The following is a 15,753-nucleotide window of genomic DNA, read 5'->3' as shown; positions in this document are numbered from 1 at the left end:
ATCCCAGAGCATCACCAACACCACTTAGCAACATGGCTGCTTTATAGTGCTCCACTGTAGCCGAGCTAATGGGACAAAAGAGAACAAACAAATGTATGTATGCCACTGAGCCATAAGGAAACTAAGCAACTCCAGGTAAACTATAAAACCAGAAAATTGCAAATGTAGATGCTCTTTTTAACAGTCCAATTTTCACTGTAACAGTACTGAGGAGAAGATGTTTTATGAGTTTTTAATCAAGATCATTTCTTCTGTCTGAGTAATTTCAACTGAAGCGGTGTTGCACATTTAAATGTTTATATTTGATTTGTAGAAAAACACCAGTAACATCACCAGCGTTATCTGTTTCTATTGATAATAATGCAAATAAAAAACACTGTGCCAAGTGAATACTTCAAAATAATATTACAACAAATAAATGATATATAAACACACACACACACACACACACACATGCATGAAGACATCCTTTTCTGACCATTTATGTAACATTCAAACATCGACATGTCAACGAGTCATCTTAGACATTACGTTACTCTCTGGCTTGATTTGAGAATACTTTCAGTAAAATGTTGCACTTGCTGCAGGAAGTCTCCATGCTGTGGTCAGTGGAAGTCTCACCGGTCCATTGCATAGTGTCAATGTACATGTTGAGGTTTAAAACAAAGGATGTGAGAGCCTGCAGGCCGCAGGTACTTTTCTGCTGCGAGCTTCTTACTGCGCATCAGAAAAATGAGCTGGATCCGGTTCAAAATTAAAAACAATATTTAATGTACTACACAAAGTTCACTTACAAACTGAATTAACGGTGCACCACACGACAGACTGGTGTGTCCGCCTCATGGTCCAGATGAGGTCTGATTATCTCCGGGGATTCAGTTTCTTTGTCTCTCCAAAGTCTCTGAAATGTCTCATATTACACATTCCTTAGCCCATCGATCAGCTCAGTGATTGGCTGAACCCTTCGGACTTCAGTCGGCCACTTCCTTGACCAATTCACCCCCCTTCTTGAAGGCTGTGCTCAGAAAGTCTTCAGCAACATCCCCCTCTCTCTGACTTAATGGCAGTGTCATAAATTCTCTGGTTTCTCTCACAGTGCACAACAAATTCAGTAACTCTCCCTTTAGTTTAAACCTTCTACAAGTAAACATATTGTAACACATAATATCCATCGCTAGGAGCGCTTTAAAACTTAAATTCCTCACATACAGATCCACTGGTGCCTGTTACGTGCTTTCTGAAACAGCATGGACTTTCTTGGGCTTGTATTTTGATGGCCGATACTGTGTTTTTGTCCTACACATATTAGCAAAGTGGTTGGGCTTTTTGCATTTGTTACACTGACGTCCTTTTGCGGGGCATTGCTCCGTGCGACCGTGTTCTCTTCCTGCTAACTGCATGAACAGACTGGCTAGCTGTATTAGCGGCGGGGCAACCCATAGTCTTTAGCTGCTGTTGTGATAGCTCGTGTGAGCTGCAATGTCGATCGCTTTCTCGAGCGTTAGATCTGGACCGTGACAGAGTAGTTTTTCCCGGACTCTTGGAGAGTTTGTACCGAAAACGATCCTGTCTCTAATCATCTCATCACCGTTAGGGTAGTTGCAGTCTTTTACTAGCAGCTTTAGCTCAGTCACAAACTGGTCGAAATGTTCACAATCCTTCTGTATCTTTTCGTCAAATTTATATCGCGCGAAAATGGGGTTAGCTTTGGGCGTTACAAATGCTTCAAACTTCGCATAGTACATTTGGAGTACCTTCCTCTCATCTGCCGTGAGGGTCCATGTATTATATACATCTCTGCCTTTTTCACCGATCCACAGGAGTAGATAGCTGCACTTTTCTTCCTCCTCTTTAGCGCTCAGCGGGCCGGAGAACATTAGCTCCACATGCTGGCGAAACTTTCTCCATGCGTCGGGCAGGTTAGATGAATCCCAATCCACCTGTGGCGTGGGGACGCCTGTGTTCTCCATCTTCCGTCGTCGGGTCGAAGTGAAAACCAAGCTATTCTGACACCATGTAATATTCTGTTTCTACTGACATGTAAGTGTCTAAGTAAAACGAATGATACCAGTTTGTCTCATAGAGCGCGGTGGGCGTCCATCTTTGTTTGTATCGTTCATTGAACCGGAAGTATCCAAGATACTACACCCATGCCGTTCTAGAACGCTAGCTTTGATCTGTGACGTCACAGATCAAAGCACAGATCAGCATAGCTTTTATCCAAAGCGACTTACAATAAGTGTATTCAACATCGGTTTTCGAGAGAACTAGTCACCAGAAGTAATAAGTGCATGTCCTTTCCTCAAACAAGCATCTAAGAGCATAAACCAGGGCCAACGTACAGTGCAGAAACAAACGAATGCAATAAGTGCCACAAACTAATATAAAAACGATAAGTGCAATAAGCTAGTAGGCCTATGAATACAATACATTACAATACAATACAATACAATACAATACTCCGAACACATTTTTGTTAGGAGACAAACTGTATATTTGTGGTAGTATATTTGTGTCATTTAATTTCCCCCTGGGGTTGAATAAAGTTTAAATCTATCTATCTATCTATCTAGTAGTAGTAGTACAGACCAGTAGTTGAAATGGACGAAACAGGAGACGGATCTCAAAACAGAAATATATTAAATGAAGATGTCATGGTTATTGACCTTGACGACCCCCGATTCATCTTTCCTCCTACTCCAACAGGAGATCGAAATTATGTTGGAGTCCAGGGCTTCTGGGAATTTGTCGCCAATGATGGATTACCGGATTACCCCCCAGCTGATCTGTATTATGACCCGCACAGGTTTATGGCCGAAGATCTAATTAGGCTCAATGAACTCATAAACTATGCCCACGCCCACCGATATGCTCACAATAATTACAACATGAATAATATTCTCAACATTGACGACAATGACGACATTGACGACAATGTAGATGACAACGCTTACAATCGCAATCTTGATAACAATAATGAATATGCGGAAGTGGCTGGTCCATCCAATGAATGGGAAGAAATCAGATGGTGGGATGAGTTTGCTGAAAGCGACACCGACTTCGACGAGGAAACTGAAACGAGTCCAATCGAACACGCTAAAGTTCCTGAAGACGATCCTCTGCCTGGTCCATCCAAGAAACGGAAGAGAAACACTAACAGCGTAGAAGAGGAGAGGAGCTGCAAAAAAGTCAGATGGTGGGATGAGTCTGCTGAAAGCGACACCGACTTCAACAAGGAAACTGAAACTAGTCCAATCGAACACGCTAAAGTTCCTGAAGACGATCCTCTGCCTAGTCCATCCAAGAAACGGAAGAGAAAGACTAACAGAGTAGAAGAGGAGAGGAGCTGCAAAAAAGTCAGATGGTGGGATGAGTCTGCTGAAAGCGACACCGACTTCAACAAGGAAACTGAAACTAGTCCAATCGAACACGCTAAAGTTCCTGAAGACGATCCTCTGCCTGGTCCATCCAAGAAACGGAAGAGAAAGACTAACAGAGTAGAAGAGGAGAGGAGCTGCAAAAAAGTCAGATGGTGGGATGAGTCTGCTGAAAGCGACACCGACTTCAACAAGGAAACTGAAACTAGTCCAATCGAACACGCTAAAGTTCCTGAAGACGATCCTCTGCCTGGTCCATCCAAGAAACGGAAGAGAAACACTAACAGCGTAGAAGAGGAGAGGAGCTGCAAAAAAGTCAGATGGTGGGATGAGTCTGCTGAAAGCGACACCGACTTCAACAAGGAAACTGAAACTAGTCCAATCGAACACGCTAAAGTTCCTGAAGACGATCCTCTGCCTAGTCCATCCAAGAAACGGAAGAGAAAGACTAACAGAGTAGAAGAGGAGAGGAGCTGCAAAAAAGTCAGATGGTGGGATGAGTCTGCTGAAAGCGACACCGACTTCAACAAGGAAACTGAAACTAGTCCAATCGAACACGCTAAAGTTCCTGAAGACGATCCTCTGCCTGGTCCATCCAAGAAACGGAAGACAAAGACTATCAGAGTAGAAGAGGACAGATAGTTATATGGACTGAGTGAGTCAGACAGACAGTTTTAAGGAAGGAAGTAACCTCTTGAACACTAGCCCTATTTTTAGGCCTCTGCTCGAAAATTGCATACCCATACCAAAGAGAGCGTATTTCTGCAACTACAAGGTCTATTTTAATAATTTTTTGATTGTATAATACAGGTAACACTTGTGAGATGTGCTGATATGTGTATATGTTACTGGTTAATAACAAATACACATATGGCACAGCTCAAATTGAAAATGTTTCAGGTTCGCCTGGAAAAAAAGCACTTGTGTCTAAAATATTACTTGAAGTAATGCCTAAAAATATCAATGGCATAGCCACAGTCATAGCACAACAGGTTTTACAGTCTCTAAAACTGATTTGACTCCGATTGAATGAAGCAGGCCAGCATAAACCAAGCAAAGGCATGCAAAATTCTCATTTTTGGAAGCTCATCCGCCATGAACGTATAGTTCCCTTATAGTACGCAGTTTTTTTGCCCAAAAAAACGTGGTATTGAGGTAAAACTTATAGATATCTTCTAGATATGATCTTAGTTCATGTATAATTGTGTTTTGCAGTGTGTAAAATGGCTCCCATGATTGTTTCGCCCAGAATCTCTTTGTTGTTTTTATTTTTTTATTTTTATTTTTTATTCGTTTCTTAAAAGTGAATTGTACACATGTGTGTACTCTGTCGCCCCCCCTCTAGTCCCCTTTAAAGGGGGTGGAAAGGGGGTGGAAGTTAGGATTTTATTGTCATATACATATACACATACACGAAATTTGACTTCTGCATTTGACCCATCCCTGCATATAGGGAGCAGTGGGCTGCCAATCATAGGCGCCCGGGGAGCCGGGGGTTCAGTGTATCTATCTGTCTGCCTGTCTATTATCTATCTGTCTATTATCTGTCTGTCTGTCTATTATCTGTCTGTCTATTATCTATCTGTCTGTCTGTCTATTATCTATCTGTCTGTCTGTCTGTCTATTATCTGTCTGTCTGTCTGTCTGTCTATTATCTGTCTGTCTATTATCTGTCTGTCTATTATCTGTTATCTGTCTGTCTATTATCTGTTATCTGTCTGTCTATTATCTGTCTGTCTATTATCTATTATCTGTCTGTCTGTCTATTATCTGTCTGTCTATTATCTATTATCTGTCTGTCTGTCTATTATCTGTCTGTCTATTATCTATTATCTGTCTGTCTATTATCTGTTATCTGTCTGTCTATTATCTGTCTGTCTATTATCTATTATCTGTCTGTCTATTATCTATTATCTGTCTGTCTATTATCTGTCTGTCTATTATCTGTCTGTCTATTATCTATTATCTGTCTGTCTATTATCTGTCTGTCTATTATCTATTATCTGTCTGTCTATTATCTATTATCTGTCTGTCTGTCTATTATCTGTCTGTCTATTATCTGTCTGTCTATTATCTGTCTGTCTATTATCTATTATCTGTCTGTCTATTATCTGTTATCTGTCTGTCTATTATCTGTCTGTCTATTATCTGTCTGTCTATTATCTATTATCTGTCTGTCTATTATCTATTATCTATCTGTCTATTATCTGTCTGTCTGTCTATTATCTGTCTGTCTATTATCTATCTGTCTGTCTGTCTATTATCTATCTGTCTGTCTGTCTGTCTATTATCTGTCTGTCTGTCTGTCTGTCTATTATCTGTCTGTCTATTATCTGTCTGTCTATTATCTGTTATCTGTCTGTCTATTATCTGTCTGTCTATTATCTATTATCTGTCTGTCTGTCTATTATCTGTCTGTCTATTATCTATTATCTGTCTGTCTGTCTATTATCTGTCTGTCTATTATCTATTATCTGTCTGTCTATTATCTGTTATCTGTCTGTCTATTATCTGTCTGTCTATTATCTATTATCTGTCTGTCTATTATCTATTATCTGTCTGTCTATTATCTGTCTGTCTATTATCTGTCTGTCTATTATCTATTATCTGTCTGTCTATTATCTATTATCTGTTTGTCTGTCTATTATCTGTCTGTCTATTATCTATTATCTGTCTGTCTGTCTATTATCTGTCTGTCTATTATCTGTCTGTCTATTATCTGTCTGTCTATTATCTATTATCTGTCTGTCTATTATCTGTTATCTGTCTGCCTATTATCTGTCTGTCTATTATCTGTCTGTCTATTATCTATCTGTCTATTATCTGTCTGTCTGTCTATTATCTGTCTGTCTATTATCTATCTGTCTATTATCTGTCTGTCTGTCTATTATCTGTCTGTCTATTATCTATCTGTCTGTCTGTCTATTATCTATCTGTCTGTCTGTCTGTCTATTATCTGTCTGTCTGTCTGTCTGTCTATTATCTGTCTGTCTATTATCTGTCTGTCTATTATCTGTTATCTGTCTGTCTATTATCTGTTATCTGTCTGTCTATTATCTGTCTGTCTATTATCTATTATCTGTCTGTCTGTCTATTATCTGTCTGTCTATTATCTATTATCTGTCTGTCTGTCTATTATCTGTCTGTCTGTCTATTATCTGTCTGTCTATTATCTATTATCTGTCTGTCTATTATCTGTTATCTGTCTGTCTATTATCTGTCTGTCTATTATCTATTATCTGTCTGTCTATTATCTATTATCTGTCTGTCTATTATCTGTCTGTCTATTATCTGTCTGTCTATTATCTATTATCTGTCTGTCTATTATCTGTCTGTCTATTATCTATTATCTGTCTGTCTATTATCTATTATCTGTCTGTCTGTCTATTATCTGTCTGTCTATTATCTGTCTGTCTATTATCTGTCTGTCTATTATCTATTATCTGTCTGTCTATTATCTGTTATCTGTCTGTCTATTATCTGTCTGTCTATTATCTGTCTGTCTATTATCTATTATCTGTCTGTCTATTATCTATTATCTATCTGTCTATTATCTGTCTGTCTGTCTATTATCTGTCTGTCTATTATCTATCTGTCTGTCTATTATCTGTCTGTCTGTCTATTATCTGTCTGTCTATTATCTATCTGTCTGTCTGTCTATTATCTATCTGTCTGTCTGTCTGTCTATTATCTGTCTGTCTGTCTGTCTGTCTATTATCTGTCTGTCTATTATCTGTCTGTCTATTATCTGTTATCTGTCTGTCTATTATCTGTCTGTCTATTATCTATTATCTGTCTGTCTGTCTATTATCTGTCTGTCTATTATCTATTATCTGTCTGTCTGTCTATTATCTGTCTGTCTATTATCTATTATCTGTCTGTCTATTATCTGTTATCTGTCTGTCTATTATCTGTCTGTCTATTATCTATTATCTGTCTGTCTATTATCTATTATCTGTCTGTCTATTATCTGTCTGTCTATTATCTGTCTGTCTATTATCTATTATCTGTCTGTCTATTATCTATTATCTGTTTGTCTGTCTATTATCTGTCTGTCTATTATCTATTATCTGTCTGTCTGTCTATTATCTGTCTGTCTATTATCTGTCTGTCTATTATCTATTATCTGTCTGTCTATTATCTAAACAACCGATCAGTGTTGAAATCAACAGGAGAGCTAACGTTAGCAGCACAGTGAACATTTCTATTGTATTTCCTTTTTTATAATAATAATATAATAAATTAACTTAAATTTGAACACATTTTGCAGTATTGTTCTCATATTTTGCCTTTCATTTAAAATGTAAATGAATGTTTAGGTTGAAACGTTGGTGATACAAAGTCATGAGTTTTAGAAACAAACATTTGATTCCCAGCTTTAGTCACGTTGACTTTATGCCCAAAAATAGTCACAAAAACACTCGATTTGTTTGGTTCCAGTTGTTTTTCAGCCATCAGGTGACAAAAAGCAGATGTCACAGATTTTTGTAACTTTAACCACAACATCATGTGCAGCAGCACCATATTTATATTTCAAGGAAGTGAAATATTACAAAATGCTTTCACGTTGTTGTGGAATAGAACTTGACGTTCAGGAGACTTTCTACTGTCAGATTTAAGCCTTTTGAGCTCAGCCTGTGTTTCAGAGTTGCTTTTTATTAACAGACTTTCTTCTGCTCTCAGAATAGTTTTCTCAAGAGGATCAAACGTCTTTGTTTTGATCTCATGTCCTCTGTTTGCCTGCTCATGTCCAGGGTGATGTGTAATAATGTACATATAATAATGTACATTCTTGGATATTAAATAAAGAGTCTGTGCTGTCGGGTTAGAGGTACATGTGTCCCTGTGATTCTGTAGCTTCTCTTCACTAGATTTGAATCTTAACCTCGACCTCATCGCCAACCAAACGGAAACAAAACGAGACTTCTGTCCACGCGTACATATCACTTGAAACTGAATACTTGTGCTGATAGATCAGATCATTTAAATGGGTATTATCATTGGACTATGATAAAAAAATGTGGTTTCACAACGTAGCATGCAAGGTATCATAATTCATATTATCATTGTATAGTGAGACTTGTTTGATTTGCCTGTGTTGTCAAAGTGTGTTAAATATAAATTGTTTATTTTGATCTGTAGTTTTCTCCACTCACCTTTTTGAATAAACTTTAACGCATTTAATAACTTAAAGACTCTTCTTTCCACCAAACCTTTTATAGCAGCAATAGTATTAATAATACCAGACAAGCAGATGTTTTAAAACATTTCCTCAAAGCCTCTTCAAATTTATTTTCTGTCAGGAGATTACACACACACACACACACACACACACACACACACACACACACACACACACACACACACACACACACACACAGAAAGTTCATCATAATATATCAAAAGTATTTAATGCACGGCGCTCTCATTGAGAACAGCTCTTCTGCTGCAATGCGACGTTTTGACCAGATGTCAGTGTGATGCAGTGATTTTAAGGACATCCCTTAAAACAGACACGACTCATGGAAGATGACAGAGACAGTATCACAGACTGGTTTCATGGCATCTCTAATGTAATATTTATTACCAGATACTATTTAATCAATGACAGTACAGGGCTGTCCTGAAGATCCACTAAAAATCACAATATGGCCGCCTGCAGTTCACAGTAGGCGCAACATTTGTAAAATGTCAAAAATACCATTTTACATGTCATTTGTCTTGCTGCAGATTCCCTGTTCGACATCATATTCTACAGATGTAAAGCCTTTAAACACTGCAGGAGTTTTTTAATTATAATACTATTGAACACCATTATTTGGCAGCGAAAAAGCGACATCAATTTTATTTTACAAACTTTATTACTCTTTTTAACCTTGACAAATGCAGCGCAGACCAGATCCACCCTCTTACCTTTCACAATAAAAACACTACACATATGACGTGCACAGGCGAGTATTTTACTTTTTCGTATAGTTTATTCTTCAAACTCCAATAAACATCCCACCATAATGATTTTCAATAAAATAGAATAACGATGTAAACAATGATCATTCCCTTTTAATATCACACATCATATGCAATCATTGGAATACACACACCACACACCACACACAACTTGTGTGTGTGTGTGTGTGTGGTGTGTGTTGTGTCACACAACACACACCACACACCACACACCACACCACACACACCACACACACACACACACAACTTGTGTGTGTGGGGTTATCAGAGCCATGGATGACTCCTGAGCTGTTTCAGGGTAGGACGCTGATCAGGGTCTCTGTTCAAACTTGTCCGAAAGAAATCCTGGCAATCTGGAGAGAAAGAAGGAGAAGAAAGGTGAGGGCGACGGCTCCGGTGATCCATCACAGTGTGAACTAAAATGAAAGGATTTGTGTCTGCCGACATGTTTCTGTATGTTTTTCTTACTTTCGGAGAGCTCGTTGCTGATTCTCTGCTTGTTTCGAAAGAACCTGTTCGGAACAAATGTATCACTGTGGAGCGTCTCAAAGAGGACCACTCCCATCTGAAACACTGTGGTGGGTCCGGCTCTGTAAAACCCACGATCGTGATACTCTGGGGGGATGTGAGTACCTAGAATATACAGACATAATAAAAAGACAGTGAGGATGAGGAGCTTTGTTTCAATGTAAAGTCACAGATGGGTAAGTTGGTGAAGAGCAGGAGTAAAGCCAGACATATTACCGAAGAAGACCTTGTAAGTGGATGTTTTCTTAGCTAAGCAGCTCAGACCAAAGTCAAGCAGGCGAACTCGCGGGATGTCCGAGCTGGTCTCGATCAAAATGTTTTCTAGTTTTATGTCCCGGTGGAAGACGTGTTTGTCTTCAGGATCAATTGCTGCATCGATGAGCTGTTTCAGAATCACCTGACAGACAAAAAGAGAGAGATGATGATCAGAGAGGAGGATGTTCTGACATGTTCTCATGGCTGTGACTCGGAGCCGACTACAGCAGCTTACCTTGGCTTCCTCTTCGTCTAAGGGGCCTCCGTTAGTTTTGATGTGGTCGAAAAGGTCTTTGGCAGGGATTGGTCTCTCCAGCACCAGGATCAGCTCCTGGTCCAGTTTGTAGCAGTCCAGCAGGGATACGGGTGCCGATGTTCCCTCTGATTTGGCCGCCAGTTTTGACATGATGGTGACCTCCGCAGAGATCCCTTTCTGAAACATCACAACAGAGTTGAGTATGAGAGAGAAACACGATTCATCCGTAATACATTCAGAAAGAGAGCGCAGCACATTTCAACAGCAGCAGGTGTTGCTCACTCACGTGTTTGCAGAGAATCTTGTCATTAGGAACGTGTTTGATGGCAACCTACGAGGTACAAACAAGACTTGGTTAGCACTTCCTGACCATAGTGTGTGTGTGTGTGTGTGTGTGTGTGTGTGTGTGTGTGTAACACTTACAGGTAGATTATCTGCTTTGCGGTAGCCAGCAAACACAGATCCACATCCTCCTTTGCCGAGCAGATCCTGCTGCTGGTATTTGGCCTCAAATTCAGCTAAACAGAAAAACAAATATTCCGTTTTATTACATTTGTGAGTAACAGCAACTATATGTTACCTAAATATGAATCCCTCCTACGTTTGTTATATCTAATATAAATTATGATTTTACACTGAACATAATAAAGCCAAACTACTGATGATGGGATACATTTCCAACAGCAGTTTCACATGATCAGCTTACCAGAGTCTTCTAAGGTGGACGCCTCTACATCTTCTCTGACTTTCTCCGTCACTTCTGTCAGGCCACATTCGTCAGAGGAGGTTCGGTCGTCACTTGTAGAATGCCTTGGCAGGTCAATACAAGAGTCATTGCGGGTCCTGATAGTCCGGTTAGGGTTTCCAGATGCTGAACTTTGATCAGATGTGCTGGTATTGAGATCTACAAATGAGAAAAAAAAGTGGAACATCAGTTTGTTGTGAGCTAATGTCACTAACTGTATGAAACTGTCATCTTTCATCATTTCACAGACTCAGATCACAGTAAGAAAAATATCTCAACAGCAGGAATCAGGTCTATCTTGAGGTACTAACTCTAGATTAGTGCCTTCTCCTCCCTCCTGAAAAGTCCTTTGGATCATTAACACCATCGAATGCAGATTTATGCCTGGATTTCTCACTTACCTTGATCTCTTTTAAGGGCCGGAGAACCGCAATTCATTGTCTTCTTTGCAGAGTCTTTGTCCATTAAGATATTGAAGAAGTTTCAAACAGGAGAACTGTGCGAGTACCGATCCAATGCTTCACTGAGTGAACTTGCCACTGAGTGTCTTCTTAAAGCTGTGATGAGCGGAACATAGAACATGGTGAGGGGAACATAGAACATGATGAAATGTTCTATCATGAGGTCATGTCTGTAACAGAACAATCAAGTGTTCCGGATTTATGCAAATTAGTGTTTATAGTAAATTGTGTATGTGTGTGTGTCCAGTATATTTGTATAGATGGAGGTTATCCACTGAATATATTCATACAATGCATAAAATACTATGTGTACAAGCATACAATACTTGATATTGACTCTTTCTCATCTGGCTGACTTTCCTACAAACTATTAAAATGTCCTCAGGTTGTTTCTATGAACTGTTCATCTTGATCTTAAAGCCATCTGAGCCATCTATGAATCCTGAATTAATCTTGATTTAATGGATTACATGAGGAAGATGAAGTTTATAATATATTAGGTGAATTGGGTGTATTCATTATTTATACTGGGGCAGTATTAGTGTTTCTCCACATGGAATATATTCAGTACTTCCCTTCAACTTCTGTTTTGAAGCAAATATCGCTCTTTCTACGGATGTCATCATACTGTCTAAAGAAAAAATACATGCACTTTGAAATAATGGACATTATTGTGGCCATAATGGCAGCTTTTATCTGACAGAAGCACAAATAACATTTTTGGTGGATATACGCCCTTTAACTAAGGTTGTTTTTCAGCAAGTGCATTTCTGTCACCAAAGGACTTTGTTTGTGTGTATGAAAAGGCATCAACGTATAGTGCTATCAAAGTTCATCTTCCCCAGACTCTGTCCATTTTGCTGCCTCTTTGTTCACATCAAGTAGCCTGGACAGAAAACCAACAAGTGGCGCAAATATATTGTTTCTGAAATGGCTTTAAAGAACAGATTTTGTTTTTTTAAATGACATATAACACATTTTGTATACGTATGTATTTCTTTGGAGGTCTCGTTTGAGAGGTCAGGGAGAGTGAACGCCACCTTTTGCTCAGAAATATTGGGACTGTGCCTACAAACATTGTTTTCTTGGCAGACAGATGGACAAAATCCCGGAGAGGCAGTGAAATCTGTCAGCGCTCACCTGCAGCCGAAGCTCCAGGCTTTTAACAGATAGGGAAACACAAACCAGAGGGATGACGCTCATCACATCCCTTGCACGAACACACGAACCACAATCAAGTATATGCAGCTATGCACATTTCTAGATCCTCATCCCTTCTCTCCCTCTATTTCTTTTACATGTACGCACACCACAACCAATATGATGAATTATTCATGACATCAGGAAAGTAACGAGCAGCAAAAGACTTCTGTGAAGGAGAAAACCCCCCACCACGCAGCCCAATTTGTCCATCAGCTGGTCGCATATATGAGTCACCAATAGCGGAAATTTTCCCCTGTATATCTCTCTCCGTAACACTCACATGGACAGATTCAAACAGGTTGTGGGTTTTTTCTCTTTTATTTGCTTTGATCCTAGGAGAAATACTTTCCCAAAGTCACTTACAGAGACATACACAGACAAAATGAAGAAGTTAATAATCGAGGGAAGCTGCGGCTGCGATGGACTAAGAAAAAAATCGACCTGCAACTTTTTGTGGATCTTTTAGTTTGTGTGTGTACGGAGCAAATGTCCTTACAAGGATAGAAATAGGAAAATATGGACATTTTGAAGGTACACCTGTTCAGACGGTCTAGTTAAACATCAAAACCAGGGTTTAGGGGTAAGACTAATTCTGAATTAGGGTAAGGGTTAAAGGACATATGTCATTTGTCTTCTTGCAGTGTTAAATTCACAGCAACTCATTGTACAGCTATTACAATGCTAGTTTGCCTCAAGGTTTGCCAGACAATGTGCGTGACGAAAATTTAATTTTTTTGTTTTGTGGAGAGCGGTGATGTTTCTTAAAGCTGCTTATAATCAATATTTTTATATAAAAGATGGATTAAATGACAACAACACACAACATACAGACAAAGTTAGCGACTATAGCTGGTGAACATATTGGAGCATTAAGCAGCTAGGGGCCAGATATTCTTCTCAGGATTTAGTTGGGACCAGAATTGAGACCAAAGAGGGTTAATTGTGGACTTGCATTTGCTGGCTGGCCAGAAATGGGACTGACTAAATGTTATTGTTGCTGTCTCTGCTAGCTGGATGTAGTCCTGTAAATAGCATTTTAAGCTAGCTGTTTCTCCTTGCTTCCAGTTTATGTTGAGCTAGGCTAAACACATCCTGACTTAAACCAAACCGACTCTCCTTAAGCTTGTGATAGATACAGTCTTGTGCAACGCAATGTATCATTTTGTAGGCCACCCCAGAAGTTAGCATCACACTGGTTCACCCTACAAAAACCAATGGGATTTTTTCATTGGATTTTTTATTGTTGCAGAAAGTAAGCTCTGCGGTTTATGATAATTTCACGTTCTGTAAAGCCAGATAATCTACACAAATTATCACCACTTAGTGATGGTGACTTCAGTGGTGGTGACTTCATGTCACCACCACTAAGCTAAAGGCCGACTACTGTTTAGCGTGATGACATTTAGTAGTCTCATTTGGCCACTTGTTAGGTTCGGTCTTTTTTACGACGTATAAGCTACAAAGTTCACGAATGGGGTATTTACTGACATCTTTTTTGTCGTAGAATAAGACGTTAAAATCTCTTCGGCAGACCTTATTCGAGCATCTAACTAAAAATGCGTTCAAATAACCCATTGACTTCAAGAAGAGGGAACTGGAAGAGCAAAGATGCTGACTCATTTCCGAGTTTTGGGTCTTATTCCTGCAGCACTTTATTTGCTTCAATATAGTCTTGAGAAGGTGCCCTCTAGTGGCCATTAGAGAAAACAGAAACAACAGAAGCAACAACAGAAGCCCTGACAAGTCCAGTAACACAAACCTGTGTGTGCGTGTCTTCCCACATGTGAGAGCCTGGGTCGATGACTACCTTGTGTGCTTGGTGAGAGCGGGATGCACCCCTAATGGATGAAACATGAGGGCTGGTAGAGAGGGGGGGAGAGATGGTGCTTCAGACAGCAGTGAGGCGGATATGTAGGAGAGAGGAGTGGCAGCCTGAAGAGTTGCTGAGCCTGGCTGCATATACATCCATCTTACTGACAAGGAGGTGTGACTTACAGCGCCACCTGCTTTCTCTCTCTCTCTCTCTCTCTCCAATTCTCGTTTTAAGCCTCACCTGGAATGCCAGGAGGACCATTTGGCTGTGGGTCCTTTGAATTTGATCATGTTATTGAGAATTAAAATAACACAATTGTTATATTAAAAAAGTTAAATCTTCCCAAACCACTTCAAGGGGTATTATGCTACTATAGCTCAGTTAGAATACTAACTAATCTGCATCAGCTGTTTCATTTGCTCTCCACAATGGCTCATACAGCAGCTGGCTGTCTTTCCAGTCATATTCATCCTGGTGCGCAATCTAAAACTCGACAAACTGAATACACTCTTGTCAACGGCGCTTGCTGCTGCAGCTCCCCCCCCCCCTCCTTCTAATGTGTTGAAGTGGTGCTTTTGATCTAATATTCATGTCTTTGCTATGTCGGTAAATTGGTTCTCCCAGGAGAGTCCTTTGTGTGTGCGCCCTCAGAGTCTTTTCAAGCCAATGTATTATCATTTGCCATGAGCGGCGAGCTCTGACGTAAACGTCTCTCGCGTTAACTGCAGCTGATCGAACTATGTTTGAACTACGTTTTAGAAGCAATTCGTGGGGCAACACAGCTTGCTAACCAATTTAACCCGTCGAGGAAGTCTACAGATAAATGCTGCCAATGCTTCCAATGCTACCTTTGTGTCTGCCCTGCTTCTGGGTACGCTTGCCAGAGTTGTCTCTATTTTACCGATCCACGACTGAAGTGTGTAAAAGTGCGGGCAGGATATCAATGGCGTGTGGGGCAAATGTCAATTCCCACTCAAACCACTCTTGTTTGCATCTTGTACACGTCTTGCAATGAGTCACACTGGATGAAAGCGTCCGTTAAATGGTCCACAGTTACCTTTGATTCCGAGCTGGTTGAATGAAAAGCGACTGTGAAAAAGGGCCTGAGGGCTGAGTAAGAGATGTGATTCAGCAATGGGTGTAATGAA

The 15,753-nt window shown here is 39.8% G+C and overlaps 1 protein-coding gene and 1 pseudogene across 1 annotated transcript; both read right to left on the bottom strand.

Annotated features, from left to right (window-relative positions):
* The window catches only part of LOC142951838 (ADP-ribosylhydrolase ARH1-like), a 4,235-nt pseudogene extending 2,260 nt beyond the window's left edge, over nt 1-1,975 (bottom strand).
* A 7,626-nt stretch (nt 1,976-9,601) lies between these two features.
* On the bottom strand, nt 9,602-11,593 carry LOC142951261 (serine/threonine-protein kinase pim-1-like). Its single transcript, XM_076092756.1, has 8 exons — nt 11,530-11,593; nt 11,090-11,287; nt 10,807-10,901; nt 10,666-10,714; nt 10,363-10,556; nt 10,089-10,269; nt 9,813-9,977; nt 9,602-9,697 (listed from the first exon to the last, which is right to left on the bottom strand). The coding sequence occupies exons 1-8, from the start codon at nt 11,591-11,593 to the stop codon at nt 9,609-9,611; spliced, it is 1,035 nt and encodes a 344-aa protein (XP_075948871.1). The 3' UTR covers nt 9,602-9,608.
* Between the last annotated feature and the right edge of the window lie 4,160 nt (nt 11,594-15,753).

Source organism: Anarhichas minor, unplaced genomic scaffold (assembly GCF_050575085.1).
Source record: "Anarhichas minor isolate MPS153535 unplaced genomic scaffold, ASM5057508v1 ptg000017l, whole genome shotgun sequence".
NCBI classification, from domain to species: Eukaryota; Metazoa; Chordata; class Actinopteri; order Perciformes; family Anarhichadidae; genus Anarhichas; species Anarhichas minor.
Note: the sequence above shows the minus strand (reverse complement) of the source record. Positions and strands in the feature narration are given on the sequence as shown.